Genomic DNA, 16,880 nt, shown 5'->3' on the forward strand with positions numbered 1-16,880 from the left:
TTAGTGTTTAATTTATAAATTAGATATTTTAAAGACTAATCATATTTTATAATAACTTATATGTATATAAAATATAATCATCTGTGTATAATACATATTAAAATATAAAATACACATTGAAATGGAGTTAAACAACATATATTTATACATAAATACATAATAATTAATAAATAATTTAATAACTAATTTTTAGAGCAAAATGCATATATAAACCAATTGGAGGCCAATATTACACATATCTATCAAAACGAAAAATGTTACATGGATCTATCAAGTGAACTTTTTTATGTAATTCGAATGCGACTCATTTGAATTATAAAATCCAATACTAATTCGAAGCAGTACAATTCGAATTACTAGAGAAATTGTAAATCGAAGGAGAGCAATTCGAATTATGCATGGACGGAATGTACTACTAATTCAAATGATGCTGAATCAAACTATGCATGCACGTGAATACCTCACTAATTCGAATTTCACCAATTCAAAATATACCCAATTTTACCCATAGTCTACTATCTTTATTGAATACCTATAATGAATACAATAAAGAGTATAATAAAGATTACATTTAATAATACCCATAATGGATACAGTAAAGAATACATTCAATATTGTTGAGTTAAGAAATTAACTAAGTTTAATTTGATGATGACAAATATTATTTTGTTGGATGAATCACCCAATTAGTTTTGATTGTGTTTGGTTAAGTGTTGCAGGCTAAAGAATCAGCAGCCCAATTTGGAAGGAAAAAAAAAAACAAGTCCTTTTAGTGGATCTACAACCAACAAAGCCCATTGAAACTAAGCAAAGAAATCAAACGGGCTGAATAGAAAGAAGACAACCCAAGCCCGAGTTGCTTACTCAAGTTGATTCCTCCAAGATGGTACTATCCAAAGCCAAGGTTCACTTTTTTCCTTGGTCAGACTCATAGAAAGGAGAGAGATAGCTTCGTTCCTTGCTCATTTCACCATAGAAGAAAGAAAGAGAAAGCTTAATCTAAAAGGTAAAAGTCTAATCACCCAAACCAAACCATTTCAAGCTGAGTCAGAAGTTAAATGTGATTTATTTTTGTTTGCATGCATTTTACTTTCTTCACTCCTTCTCTAACTCTCTGCTATTCCAATTTGGGATAAATAGAGAAAGTGATTTCTGATAGTCACTGATGTGAATCAAAGGCCAAAATTATTTCTTGGAGACAAAGCTATAGCTTAAGGGTTCAGATATGGGTTTACCATTGAACAACTTTTTCATTACTTCTCTGAGACTCTCGGTCAAGTAAAAAGGCTCAGATTCAAAGTTCCTAATTTAAGAATTAATTGAAAATAGTGACATGATAAGTTGGTAGTACACAGCTCGAGGAGTTGACTTGGAAGAAAGCAACTCAGCAACATGGAAGGAGATACAAAAAAAGAAAATGTTTCTTTCTTCTGAAGACAAGGAGAAAGAACTAGAGTTAGAGTTTTATTGAGAGCTTCATGAGAAGGTTCAACATTTTGGACAATGCTATCTAAAGAAAGAAGCATTCCGCCAAGATGAAGAACTTGATTAGTGTTTGCTCAACCCGGTTCAACTCATAGCAAAAGAGGCTGTTGAAGCATCAATCTCCTTCAAATTTTACAGATTGTACTTTTCTTTTAATGTATATCTTTCTGTAATTTCTAGAGTGGTAAAAGACTGAATAAGAGAATTCAAGAAAAAGTCAAAGAGTGACAAAAGGCTGAGTGATACACTTAAGAGAAAAGCCTAGAGTAATTTCAGATTTCTTTAGGTTGTGTCAAATGTCTTATGTCTTGTACCAGTGAGGTACCCCTTTCTATGTTGGGTTAGCACTTAGAGTGAAGAGTTAGATATTAGCATAACCAAGTCAAGTTAGGTTAGAACTTGAGAGGAAAAGAATTGTGTCAATCCTTTGGAATTGGTGTATGTAATACTTTAACTATAGTGGAAATTCCACCACTGTTGTGGTGGAGACTGGATGTAGGTTGCATTGCACAAGGCAACTGAACCAGGATATATGATGGTGTCAGCTTCTCTCTTCCCTTCTCTGTTTTATTTTTTGACATTTATGAGACAAAACGAAATTATCTCATAAATTTTTTGCTTCTGAGTTCAAACAGATTCAAATTGAAAGTTTGTAATTAAAGAGTTATTTCATTAATTCAAAAGAAGGCCATAGATTCAACCCCCTTCTCTAAGCCTTCTACAACCTTCAATTGGTATCTAGAGCCAAGGTCTCAAGAATCAAGCTTCACCGCTTGGAGAAAAGGTCTAATGGCGAACAACTTGGGCACAACCACAGTTGTCCACACTCTAACAGAAGGCCAGTCAAACAACAGACCTCCATTCTTCAATGGGAAGAACTATGCCTACTGGAAAGAGAGGAAGCGGATCTTCATCCAATCCATTGATTACAACGAGTAAATACCTATAGTTGTCCCTGAGATTCACGCAAATACCCATAGTAATCCCTAAGATCCCGATTTTTCCATTGTAGTCCTCCAGATAGAGCTCCGAGCACTCAAACTGGTCCCTGGGTATATTTCTGGTGATGACTCATCACCGGAACAATGACGTGGACTCGCTTTGCCACGCTGGAGGGGTCCCAACGACTAGCTGAGCTGGCTAATTTCCAAATTGTACCCAGATTGGTCCCTCCTATTATATGTAACCCTAAATCCCCAAATTCTCAGACACTTCATCTCTTCGTCTTGTTCATCTCTTCTCCTTCTTCTTTCATACACTTCTTCCTGTTCATTTTTTCGCGATGAGGAATTGGTGGCGAACCATCTACATAAGCATACCTTGACTCGAGATCCATGAGGAATTGGTGGCGAACCATCTGCATTGTTTGGCAAGAAGATCTCCCACACACCAAATTCATTCTGTTTGGATATATTAACTGAAGATGATTACATGCTCCAACTAGCACAATCATTTGCATACATTAACCAAAACATACCGGAGTCATTACAGCGGCATTTGGATTCCAATTGTTGAAGTCTCCAATTAATGCTGCTGACTGAGAAAATATCTAATCATTTTTAAGACACATGTCAAGCTATATTTCTACATCGAAAACAAGATTTTTGTTGAACTTTAGATGAACATCCAAAACAGATTTTTTAATAATACAACCCCTTAAATTGAATTTCAGCATAAGAAAAGAAACCAATTTTAATAATAAGAGTTAAGAATATAATATGAAAGCATATATACCTTAGCTCCTGGTGCCCATTCTCTATAAGTAATTCTTGTGACACTACAAAAAATAGTAGTAATATTGATAAATAAGTTGGTATTAATAAATTGTAGATAAGTTTATAGCAGCTTTCTGAGCAAGAAGTTAGATACCTCTGCCTAAAGCCAAAATTTTCATGGCCGCGAGAAAATGGATCTAGGCCACCTTCATGCTTGTCGATATCCTCTCGCAATCTCAAGTATCGTCCGAAACTGTAATTTGAAAAATTTACATGATCTAGCAGCTCAGATAGTTGTTCCACAAATACTTTAAGGAAATGAAGCTTAAAAGTGAGGTTACCGAAAATCAAGATGGTCACGGTGAGTGAGCAAAAGTGGATCAATTTCATAGATTTTCTTCCCACAGCCAGGTGGAGGGATGATCTTAATTTTAACTACTTCATCTCTTTCCATTTTCAGTTTCTTGTCTTTGGATACCAATATCTTCTCAGCATGAGTTCTAGCACTATATTCTACAAGAGATGCCGAAAAACAGAACCTTTCTCATCTTTAATCTCTCTGAAATTTCTAAGCTACTTTCTTGATTAAATCACCAACACTATGAAGAATTGAAGACCCTAAAATATGAATTCAGCAAAACAACATTTGAAGAAATATGTGATTAGCAATCTTATCTAAGCTAACTATGATTTCTAATTTTCTATTCACAAAAGCACATTTTTTTATTAAATTAGGAATTTCAAGTTCTTCTGTTAAGGAAGAAGCATATTCTTAATCTTCAGGAATAACTACAGAGATGGTTAATTTTACAAAATAAAGCACAAATAACTGAAAGAAAAAAAAAAGAAAAAAAGAAGCGTGCTACAATTGGAACAACATTCTCAAAATTGGTTTATAAAGTAGAACACTTGTGATTATGAAACCCAACAAAAGATGAGATTCATATTTAATGGACACATAACAGAACCTCAACTACACTAACAACTTGCATATCATCAATCAACACTGTATTCAAAATACAAAGTAAAAAAAAAGGGAAGGTTACCTTGAGTCCGATCACAAAGTCAGAACCTCGTTCTTCTCGTGAAGGAGGGGAAGAATGATAACAACTTCTGGTCGAATTACTTCTTCTCTCAAAATTTTCTTGCCAGTAAATACAACCCTATGGCTACGCCATTGATGAGGAGATGAAGAAGAAGTCAGAGGGTGGAAGAAGAACAGACAAGTGAAGTGAAACGTTTGTGTTGGGAGAGAAAACTGTTTTAGCAACATCTTAACGGCGTCGTTTTTGGCTATGAAGGGCGCCAAACCAAAATGACGACGTTTTGGACCCCTCTCACGTGGCAATCCGAGGCCACGTCAGTGCTCCGATGATGACTCATCACCTGAAATATGGCCAGGGACCAGTTTGAGTGCTCGGAGCTCTATCTGGAGGACTACAATGGGGAAATCGGGATCTTAGGGATTACTATGGGTATTTGCATGAATCTCAGAGACGACTATGGGTATTTACTCGATTACAACATATGAATGATTGTTGCAAGCGGCCCCAAAATTCCAACAAAAACGAGTGTTAATGGAGTGGTGACTCCAAACGAAGAAACTGAATGGAATGAAGATGACAAGAAGAAAGTCGAGATGAACGCTAAAGCCATCAACCTTCTTCACTGTGCTATCAGCTTTGAAGAGTATCAAAAGGTGTCTAGATGTAAGACAGCCAAAGAAATCTGGGAGAAACTCGAGGTTACACACGAATGCACTAAACATGTCAAGAAAACGAGGATTGATATGCTGCAAAAAGAGTACAAGACGTTCAACATGAAAGATGGAGAAAGTATTGATGAAGTGTTTGAGAGATTCTCAATCATAATCAACAACCTTGATGCTATGGGTACAATTTACTCAGAACAAACTCTAGTGAGAAAAATCCTTAGAAGCCTCACAAAGGAATGGGAAACGAAGTCCGCTGTTCTAACTGAAAGTAATAATCTAAGTCCGATAACATATGATGAGATGAGAGGGAAACTCATTGCATATAAAATCACAAACACAAACCAAGACTCAAAGAAAAAGGGAACAACCCTTAAGTCAAAAGTTGAATCAAAAGAAAGTGAGTCTAGTGATAGTTTTTCAGATGATGAACTTGTGTTTTTTGCTAGAAGACTTTGAAGGCTAATGAGGAACAAAGGCAAGTACAAAGGTTCAAGATCAAAGGAGTACAAGAAGGACATGAGTAAAGTGATTTGCCACCATTGCAAGGAGGCTGGACATCTCAAGTACAACTTTTCGAAACTCAAAAAGGAGGATAAAGGAAAGAAAGAAAAGAAGAGAATGCTCATGGAATCTTGGGAGGATCTTGAAAATGATTCGGATGAGGAAAAAGACTACGAATGCGAAGCTCAAATCTGCTTTTATAGCTGGTGATGATCAACTTGATAAGGTAGATTATTATGATTTGTCCATTGATGATTTACATGTTATCATTGATGATCTCACCCTCAATTCTGAAAAATTGCTGAACAAATACAATAAATGTAAATCTAAAAAAGAAATGTTAAAAGTTGAAAATGATTTTTTGAAAGAAAAAGTGAAGAAAACCGAATGTACATTGGATATTATTGAAGAAAATAGATTTTTGAAATCTGAACTTGAAAAACTAAAATGAAAGCACATTGTAGATCCATCTCAAGAGCTAGTTACTGAAAACGAAAGATTAAATGAAATGATTAAAAGATTGAATAGTGATTTAGTAAAGTTTGCTCATAGCTTTAGTAACTTGGACAAACTACTTGCAAATCAAAGACCTTTGTTTGAAAAATCTGGTTTAGGATATGTGACAAAAGATGATACAGTTTTTGATAACTCCTCTATAAAATTCATGGCCTCTTCCTCAAAAATAAAATCCTTCATTAACAAATCTGGTTTGGGACACGTTTCCACCTATGAAGAGGAATTTGAAAATTCTTATTTTGAGGAAACTGAATCATCTTTAAAAACTGAACCTATATCAAACAAATCGGGTCTGGGCTATATTTCAACCAATGCGGTTACGTTCAAAAATATATCTTTTCAAAATAGAATCTCATCTTCAAAAGGCCCATATGTTTTCAAAAATTCTGGTTTGAATGCTTTTGCAAAAGGGAACAATAACAACAAAAATCACTTTGTCAAAAGAAATGCACATCTTTCAAAAACCAGAAAAACTCAGGTCCTAAATCATTTCCAGCATCAAAACTCAAATCACTTTTAGCAACATGCATAAGAAAATCATTGCTTTAATTGTAAGAAAATAGGTCATTCTTACTTACAATGCTTCAATTAAAAAAGAAAAATAGGAAACCAAACTTACAATGTTGTTTGTGACTTTAATGCACTTGGGCAACTAAGGTGGATTAACTTCAAAGGATCCAAATTAATTTGGATACCGAAGGTTGATTGAAATCTTATGCAGATGTGCCTAGCATCCAAGAAAAAGAAAGATATGTGGTACTTGGATAGTGGGTGTTCTAGGCACATGACTGAAAGGTTAACTTTCTTCATCAAACTCAACAAGTATGATGGAGGTTTTGTGACCTTTGGAGATAACGAAAAAGGTAAAATTGTTGCTGTTGGAAAAGTAGGTAATAATCAATCTACTTTCATTGATGATGTCTTTTTGGTTAATGGTTTAAGGCATAATCTTTTGAGTATAAGTCAATTGTGTGATTTGGGCTATTTAATGACTTTCAAAATATTGGAATGCTATGTTGTAGATGAAAAGACCAATGATGTATTGTTTATAGCTAAGCGTTGTGATAATGTGTATGAACTTACACTTGATGAACTAAAGGATCAAAATGTAGCTTGTTTCCACTCCAAAGAATCTGAAAAGTGGCTATGGTACAAGAGATTGGGCCATGCTAGCATGTTTCAAATAAACAAGCTTGTCAAGAAAGGATTAGTAAGAGGTCTTCATTTGATAAAATTTGACAAAGACATCACTTGCGATGCTTGTCAAATGGGAAAACAAACAAAAAGTTCATTTAAATCAAAGGAAGACATCTCTACTAAAAGACCACTTGAATTGCTACATATTGATTTATTTGGTCCAACAAAAACTCAATAGGTGGTAAATACTATGGTTTAGTAATTGTGGATGACTACTCTAGGTTTGGTTGGGTTTTATTTCTTGCACACAAAAATGAAGCCTTTTTGACTTTTGAAATTTTTATCAAGAAAGTTCAAAATGAAAAGGATTTAAAGATCACCTCAATAAGAAGTGATCATGGAATTGAATTTGAAAACCAATTATTTGAATCCTTTTGTGAAAAATTTGGAATATCACACAACTTCTCTTGTCCAAGGACACCACAAGTCCACAACAAAATGGTGTTGTGGAGAGAAGAAATAGAAGTATTCAAGAAATGACAAGAGCCATGCTTTGTGAGAGTAATGTTCCAAAATTCCTTTGGACTGAAGGGGTTAACACAGCTTGCCACATTTTGAATAGAACCGTCATAAAAATCTTTTTGAAGAAAACACCTTATGAACTTTGGAAGGGTCACCCACCAAACTTAAATTACTTGCATATCTTTGGATGCAAATGTTTTGTTCTAAATAACAAAGATAATTTGGAAAAATTTTATCTAAAGGCATATGAGTGTTTATTTGTAAGATATTCCACAATTAGTAAAGCATATAGAGTTTATCATCAAGATGCTAGAATAATTGAGGAGTCCATACATGTTAAATTTTGTGACTCTAACTTTGTTCAAAGCATTTTGGAAGATTGTGATGCAGGTAATCAGGTTCAGAAGGATGGTGAAAATGGCCAAAATCATGAGAGTAAAAATTCTGAACAAAATGAATCTGAAACTTCAACTGAAGAAAATCTTGCAGGAGACAATTTTGTTTTCTCTCATGAATCTGGTGTACATCCTGAAACCACCAGTTCATTGAATCCCTCAGTGACCAAACCTGTTACTAAGTCCACAAGACCTCGTGAATGGAGATTCCTCAAGAACTATCCTCAGAAATTCATCATTAGGGATGTCTCACAAGGTGTCAAAACTCGTTCTTCCACTAAAAAATCAAATGAGGAAATAAAAATTACTTTTCTCTCTCAAATGGAGCCTCAAAACATCATGGAAGCTCTTGATGCCCCATCCTAGGTAAAGGCAATGGAGGAAGAGCTTCATGAGTTTGAAAAGAATCAAGTTTGGACATTAGTTCCAAAGCCAAATGACAAAAAGTGACAGGCACCAAGTGGATATTCAGGAACAAGTTGGGTGAAGATGGAAGCATTGCTAGAAATAAAGCAAGATTGGTGGCACAAGGATACGACCAAGAAGAGGGAATAGATTTTGATGAATCCTTTGCCCTGTTGCCCGAATGGAAGCCATAAGACTTCTTTTAGCTTATGCTGCTTATTGTGGTTTTAAATTGTATCAAATGGATGTGAAATGTGCATTCTTGAATGGCATGATAGATAGAGAAGTGTATGTGGCACAGCCACCTAGTTTTGAACATAAAGAATTTTCTAACCATGTTTTCAAACTTTTCAAAGCTCTCTATGGATTAAGACAAGCTCCTAGGGCTTGGTATAAGAGACTTAGTTCTTTTCTTTTGAAAAATGGTTTTCAAAAAGGCACTACATACACTACTCTATTTATTAAGAACTCTAATGATTTCTTCATTCTAGTCCAAATTTATATTGATGACATCATTTTTGGATAAGCAAATGAATTCCTTTGTACTAAATTTGGAAAACTCATGACAAATGAATTTGACATGAGTATGATGGGTGAACTTAACTTCTTCCTAGGGCTTAAAATTAAGCAAACTGAAAATGGTATTTTCATTCATCAAGAGAAGTATGCCAAGAAACTAGTTAAGAAATTTGGTATGAAAAACGCTAAACCCATGGAAACTCTCATGCACCCTAATTTAAAATTAAAAAAGGGTGAAACTGAGAAAGATGTAGATGAGACTAGGTATAGAGAAATGATTGGCTCTCTTATGTACTTAACTTCCTCTAGACCTAACATTGTGCAAAGTATTAGAATGTGTTCTAGATTCCAATCCAAACATAAAAAGTCACATCTTTCAGCAGTTAAGAGGATCATTAGATATGTTCATGGCACATCCAATTTCGGTCTATGGTATCCTAAGATTGATGATTTTTCTGTAGTTGGTTATTGTGATGCAGATTTTGCTAGAGATAGAGTAGATAGAAGGAGTACATCAGGCATATGCTATTTTCTTGGAAAGTCCCTAAACGTTTGGTTTAGTAAGAAGCAGCCCACAGTGGTTTTATCCACTGTAGATGCTGAATATATAGCTGCTTCTTCCTGTTGTTCTTAGCTTATTTGGTTGCAAACTCAATTTTCTGATTATAAATTAAATGCTAAAAATATTCCCTTGCTATGTGACAATATGAGTACCATCAATATTTCCAAAAATCCAGTTTTGCACTCTAGAACTAAACATATTGAGGTGAGATTTCACTCAATAAGAGAACATGTTCAAAGAGAGAATATTAGCAATCAATTTGTTAAATCAGAAGATCAATTAGCAGATATTTTTACCAAACCTCTAGCTGAAGACAGATTTTGCAAGCTTAGGACTAATCTAGAAATTTTAAGTCATGATTCATTGTTTGTGCATTGCTGATGTGTTTGTTGAAGTTTTTGTCTCACGGGTTGGGATGAGACCATTCTGGGTAAATGAAGAATTATCTCTCTGAACTTAAATTTCTGGGCTCTAATACATGTGCTGAATCATCTGGGCCAACCCTAAAGTTCAGACTCTGAGTGGTCCAATATGTTTCCTTAAACACAACCATCTCTGGGGCCAATGAGTGTTACATGTGATGGTCCAATGTGTTTCCTTAAATTCTTGTGATTTTGTGTATTTTGTCTTTAGTGAAAAAGTTTTATTTAAATAATTTTTTATTCTTTTAAAATATTTATTTTTCTCAAATCAAATAACTTTTTTATGATGTCAAGTCTTTTCAAGGTCAAGTCATAGGTGATGCAGTTGCATGTTTCAAGAAACCTTTTTTTTGGTGCGGTTACCAACCTTCTAGCTTCTCCCTTCATAACTCCTTCCTCCACCTCTTCGGTTACTTCCCACTACCTTTACTGCTCCTCGTTCAAAACCAAGGTTCAACCAATGACGAAGAAAACCATTCTACAAAAGCCTCCTCGTGAAAAGGTTCTCAAGCTTCCAACGAAATCAAAACCCTCTACACGCTCCCAAGATCAAACCTTTACACCTTCACCTTCTCTTCCTACCTCTCCTCCTTGCACAGATCCCATGGTTCGCATTAAGAACCCTTCAAGGTCTCCTCCCCCTTTCAAGCTAACCGCTCCTTCCAGCGCTCCTTCCAAGCCAAGCACTTCGAAAGGGAAGCGTTCTACTGCAGAGGAACCTGCGTCTGAACCCACTGGACCTAAACTTAGGTCTGCTCTTTCTCGTCCTCAAAGAGGTAAAACTCGAATCCTTCTCAAATCTGTTAAAGAGTCTTCCATAGACTCTTTTGCACACAAAGCTCACTTCATGACCTCCCACTCAAACTACAATCCTCACCGTTTTTGATCTGCCATGAATAATGATTTCTATGAGGGTGTCATTGCTCACCGTACCTTATGTCCCACCTTTTTGGTTGATTTACCAAATTTGAAAAAGAAAGGTTTTGAGTTTGTTGATAATCTTATTTTTCTTGACTGGAACTATATTTTTAAAATAAAAAAATCAGTTTACTCAGTTTTAGTCAAAAAAATTTATGCAAACATGACTTACCATGAGGGGAGCATTCATTCCTATGTAAAAGGCCGTGACATAATTCTGAATAATGAAACCATCAGTGATTCTCTGAAATACACTAATGTTGGTACATGTGCCTATAAATCTGATAAGTGGGATGAAGGGGTAGGTCTCTCTTTCAATGATACTCTGGCCTATATATGTAAACATATTTTTTTGATTGATGGCATCACTCCAACTCACAAAGTCTTAGATTACACTCGTGCTCAGTTGCACCGCATAGTGAACCATATCATCCTTTCTCGGAGTGGCTTATATCAAAGGGTGTCTTACACGGATACTCTAGTTTTGTATGCTATTCTCACAAAATAGAAATCTCTTTTGCATATTTAATGGTAAGATATATGTTTGATTGTGTTAGAAGTGAGAAGAAGGATAAAGCTCTTCCTTATGGCTTGTTCTTAACCTGTATTTTTGAACATTTTGGTGTTGACTTGTCAAATGAGTCATATGAAAATAGACACTCTTATCTAAAAGGAGGTGGTTTAGTGAAATAGCAGAAAAAGGGATCCACTCGTTCTGAAAGGGTGGTTTTTGATGATGATGATGATGATGATGATGATGATGACTATGAATCAGAAGACACTCCTTCTCCTTCTACCACGGGTACTTCAGCCTCCATTGGACACAAATCTGCTTTATATGAGGTTGTTAAAGATGTGGTGCAAGAGTTTGTCTCTCAGTTAAACCATCTGATTGCTATAAGTAAGGAGCAAAGGAAACTAGCCACCAAGCATGTGAACTTCCTCAGGAAATCTAGAGATAGAGTGGTCATTTTCTTGAAATTTATTGATAATCTCCAAGAGGATGACAATGCTGCCACTGATTCTGAAGAAGATGCTGATTCTGATGAGGATGGTTCGGATGCCTGAATTTGTCTCATGTTGCTGCAGCCTTTTGTTCACTTTTGTCTCTTAAAACTATTGTTGTTTACTTTTGAACTATTCTATGTCTATTTCGGATGACTGTAATACTCTTAACAACTGATGCACTTCATTTTAGTTACTTACTTGTTTTGGACTTTCAACTAACATTTGTTGTAGGTTTTTAGTTCATTTTTATTCTACGCTTGATGAGAAAAAGGGGGAGTAGTAGCATATGAAAAATGTTGAACTTTTGTGAACTTTTGTTGCTGCTGTGTTTTGTTTGGCATGTGAATGTGAATTTGCCTTACATGATCTGTTGATGTTTTACCATTATTAGTCGTGATGCTCTGTTTTGTTTAAGATTGAGCAGTTTTGAACTGAATATTAGCATTATTGCTGATATGGTTTATTCAGTTTTGGGATGCACATTTAGGTGTTTGCACACTCCCTTGATTCAGCTTCATTAAATGATAAACTGTTTGAAAACCTTGCTGATTGATTCATCCATGGATAACATATTGTATATAGTCCATTATTGTGTTTTCTATGAGAATATGCAAACAGGAAAGAAGAGAAGAGCATAAATCTAGGGGGAGCAACTTTTGAAAAGGAAAGGGGGAGCAACACAAAAGCAAGTAACATCACTCAAAGGGAAGTTCTTTAACTATATTCAAATTCAATTCCTTTAATCAATGTTATAATTATGTTTGTCATCAAGGGGAAGATTGTTGAGTTAAGAAATTAACAAAGTTTAATTTGATGCTGACAAACATGATTTTGTTGGGTAAATCACCCAATTAGTTTTGATTGTGTTTGGTTAAGTGTTGCAGGCCAAAGAATCAGCAGCCCAATTTAGAAGAAAAAAAACAATTCTTTCCAGTAGATCTACAACCAACAAAGCCCATTGAAAGTAAGCAAAGAAATCAAACGGGCTAAATAGAAATAAGCCAACCCAAGCCCGAGTTGCTTACCCAAGTTGATTCCTCCAAGATGGTACTATCCAAAGCCAACGTTCACTTTTTTTCCTCGGTCAAACTCAGAGAAAGGAGAGAGATAGCTTCGTTCCTTGCTCATTTCACCATAGAAGAAAGAAAGAGAAAGCTTAATCCAAAAGGCAAAGGTCTAATCACCCAAACCAAACCATTTCAAGCTAAGTCAGAAGTTAAAGGTGATTTATTTCCATTTGCATGTATTTTACTTTCTTCACTCCTTCTCCAACTCTCTACTACTCCAATTTGGGATAAATGGAGAAAGTGATTTCTGATAATCACTGCTGTAAATCAAAGACCAAAATTATTTTTTGGAGACAAAACTGTAGCTCAAGGGTTCAGATCTGGGTTTACCATTAAACAACTTTTTCATTGCTTCTCTGAGGCCCTCGGTCAAGCAAAAAGGCTCAAATTCAAAGTTCCTAATTTAATGATTAATTGAAAATAGTGAAATGATAAGTTGGTAGCACACAGCTCGAGGAGTTGACTTGGAAGAAAGCAACTCAGCAACATGGAAGGAGATACACAAAAAGAAAATGTTTTTTCCTTCTGAAGACAAGGAGAAAGAACTAGAGTTAGAGTTTCATTGAGAGTTTCCTGAGAAGGTTCAACGTTTTGGACAGTGCTATCTAAAGAAAGAAGCATTCCGCCAAGATGAAGAACTTGATTCGTGTTTGCTCAACCCAGTTCAACTCATAGCAAAAGAGACTGTTGAAGCATCAATCTCCTTCAAGTTTTACATATTGTAATTTTCTTTTAATATATATCTTTCTGTCATTTCTAGAGTGGTAAAAGACTGAATGAGAGAATTCAAGAAAAAGCAAAGAGTGACAAAAGGTTGAGTGATACACTTAAGAGAAAAGTCTAGAGAAATTTCAGATTTCTTTAAGTTGTGTCAAATGTCTTGTTTCTTGTACCAGTGAGGTACCCCTTTCTAAGTTGGGTTAGCACTTAGAGTGAAGAGTTAGGTATTAGCATAACTAAGTCAAGTTAGGTTAGAACTTGAGAGGGAAAGGATTATGTCAATCCTTTGGAATTTGTGTATGTAATATTTTAACTATAGTAGAAATTCCACCACTGTTGTGGAAGAGACTGGATGTAGGTTGCATTACACAAGGCAACTGAACCAGGATACATGATGGTGTCAGCTTCTCTCTTCCCTTCTCTATTCTGTTTTCTGACATTCATGAGACAAAACGAAATTGTCTCATAAATTTTTCACTGCTAAGTTCAAACAGATTCAGATTGAAAGTTTGTAATTAAAGAGTTATTTCATTAAAGCAAAAGAAGGCCATAGATTCAACTCTCCTTCTCTAAGTCTTCTACAATCTTCAAATAATAAATTAAAAAAAATAATAATTATAAATATTTTCTATAAATTATTAAAAAATCTCATTATGAATGTCACCTTACATTAAACTTATTGAGAATACTTAACAAGAGTACTAAAATATGTTATTTTATATGTTATTTTTAATTTAATAAATAAATATTAATTTTTATTATAAAAAGAGTATTCAAAAAGTTATTAAATTTTTAGATGTTATTAAAATTTAATAAATATGAGTAAATTTTTATATGTTATTAAAATTTAATAAATATGAGTAAATTTTTATATGTTATTAAAATTTAATAAATATGAGTAAATTTTTATATGTTATTAAAATTTAATAAATATGAGTAAATTTTTATATGTTATTAAAATTTAATAAATATGAGTAAATTTTTATATGTTATTAAAATTTAATAAATATGAGTAAATTTTTATATGTTATTAAAATTTAATAAATATGAGTAAATTTTTATATGTTATTAAAATTTAATAAATATGAGTAAATTTTTATATGTTATTAAAATTTAATAAATATGAGTAAATTTTTATATGTTATTAAAATTTAATAAATATGAGTAAATTTTTATATGTTATTAAAATTTAATAAATATGAGTAAATTTTTATATGTTATTAAAATTTAATAAATATGAGTAAATTTTTATATGTTATTAAAATTTAATAAATATGAGTAAATTTTTATATGTTATTAAAATTTAATAAATATGAGTAAATTTTTATATGTTATTAAAATTTAATAAATATGAGTAAATTTTTATATGTTATTAAAATTTAATAAATATGAGTAAATTTTTATATGTTATTAAAATTTAATAAATATGAGTAAATTTTTATATGTTATTAAAATTTAATAAATATGAGTAAATTTTTATATGTTATTAAAATTTAATAAATATGAGTAAATTTTTATATGTTATTAAAATTTAATAAATATGAGTAAATTTTTATATGTTATTAAAATTTAATAAATATGAGTAAATTTTTATATGTTATTAAAATTTAATAAATATGAGTAAATTTTTATATGTTATTAAAATTTAATAAATATGAGTAAATTTTTATATGTTATTAAAATTTAATAAATATGAGTAAATTTTTATATGTTATTAAAATTTAATAAATATGAGTAAATTTTTATATGTTATTAAAATTTAATAAATATGAGTAAATTTTTATATGTTATTAAAATTTAATAAATATGAGTAAATTTTTATATGTTATTAAAATTTAATAAATATGAGTAAATTTTTATATGTTATTAAAATTTAATAAATATGAGTAAATTTTTATATGTTATTAAAATTTAATAAATATGAGTAAATTTTTATATGTTATTAAAATTTAATAAATATGAGTAAATTTTTATATGTTATTAAAATTTAATAAATATGAGTAAATTTTTATATGTTATTAAAATTTAATAAATATGAGTAAATTTTTATATGTTATTAAAATTTAATAAATATGAGTAAATTTTTATATGTTATTAAAATTTAATAAATATGAGTAAATTTTTATATGTTATTAAAATTTAATAAATATGAGTAAATTTTTATATGTTATTAAAATTTAATAAATATGAGTAAATTTTTATATGTTATTAAAATTTAATAAATATGAGTAAATTTTTATATGTTATTAAAATTTAATAAATATGAGTAAATTTTTATATGTTATTAAAATTTAATAAATATGAGTAAATTTTTATATGTTATTAAAATTTAATAAATATGAGTAAATTTTTATATGTTATTAAAATTTAATAAATATGAGTAAATTTTTATATGTTATTAAAATTTAATAAATATGAGTAAATTTTTATATGTTATTAAAATTTAATAAATATGAGTAAATTTTTATATGTTATTAAAATTTAATAAATATGAGTAAATTTTTATATGTTATTAAAATTTAATAAATATGAGTAAATTTTTATATGTTATTAAAATTTAATAAATATGAGTAAATTTTTATATGTTATTAAAATTTAATAAATATGAGTAAATTTTTATATGTTATTTTTAATTTAATAAATAAATATTAATTTTTATTATAAAAATTATTATTATTATGTTATATATATTGTTTCTATTGTCAAAATTTTTTGAGTTCGTCGTTAATTTCTATTATTCATACATTCTATCTTAGTTAAATGGTTGAGGTTTTTTGAACAAGAGATTATGACCTTTTAAAATAATAATATGAAAGCTTGGAAATTGGGTGATGTTGCCTTAGTCTAGTCTATGCTGCCCAGAAAACTCAAGAAGTGAAGACAAGTTACTACCGAAGATGGTTCTGCCAAGTTTATACTTTATTTTTGTCAATGTTATATTTGTCATTCTAGTTATAAAAAACCTTAAAGTATATTTCATATTAATTCCATCGATAACCTAGGTCATTTCTCATGTACAACAGTAGCCATAGTTGGTAATTACCATTAGTTAGTTAGACAGCTTATCATAACTAATTCTATTAGTCAGTTCTTCTATTAGCAATTAGGAGAAGTAGTTAGAAGTTTCCAGAACAAGTAAAGTTGGTTAGGACAGTTATTTAAGTCTTGTAAACTATCTTCACTTTAGTAATTTAAAATTTTCTCATCTGGTGTTATGAGAAGTTAATCAAACTCTTTGATCCACTCCATTCATTGCTAACTCTCTTATTCATGG

At 31.7% G+C, this 16,880-nt stretch overlaps 2 protein-coding genes across 2 annotated transcripts; one reads left to right on the plus strand and one right to left on the minus strand.

Annotated features, from left to right (window-relative positions):
* LOC110271931 (1,4-alpha-glucan-branching enzyme 1, chloroplastic/amyloplastic-like) lies at window positions 502-3,889 on the minus strand. Its single transcript, XM_021123634.1, has 5 exons — window positions 3,355-3,889; window positions 3,220-3,262; window positions 2,963-3,022; window positions 2,743-2,885; window positions 502-532 (listed from the first exon to the last, which is right to left on the minus strand). The coding sequence occupies exons 1-5, from the start codon at window positions 3,588-3,590 to the stop codon at window positions 502-504; spliced, it is 513 nt and encodes a 170-aa protein (XP_020979293.1). The 5' UTR covers window positions 3,591-3,889.
* LOC107640252 (transcription initiation factor TFIID subunit 11-like) lies at window positions 10,354-11,879 on the plus strand. Its single transcript, XM_016343789.1, has 3 exons — window positions 10,354-10,669; window positions 11,015-11,112; window positions 11,508-11,879. The coding sequence occupies exons 1-3, from the start codon at window positions 10,354-10,356 to the stop codon at window positions 11,877-11,879; spliced, it is 786 nt and encodes a 261-aa protein (XP_016199275.1).

The sequence above is a fragment of the Arachis ipaensis genome, chromosome B05, assembly GCF_000816755.2.
Source record: "Arachis ipaensis cultivar K30076 chromosome B05, Araip1.1, whole genome shotgun sequence".
NCBI lineage: Eukaryota > Viridiplantae > Streptophyta > Magnoliopsida > Fabales > Fabaceae > Arachis > Arachis ipaensis.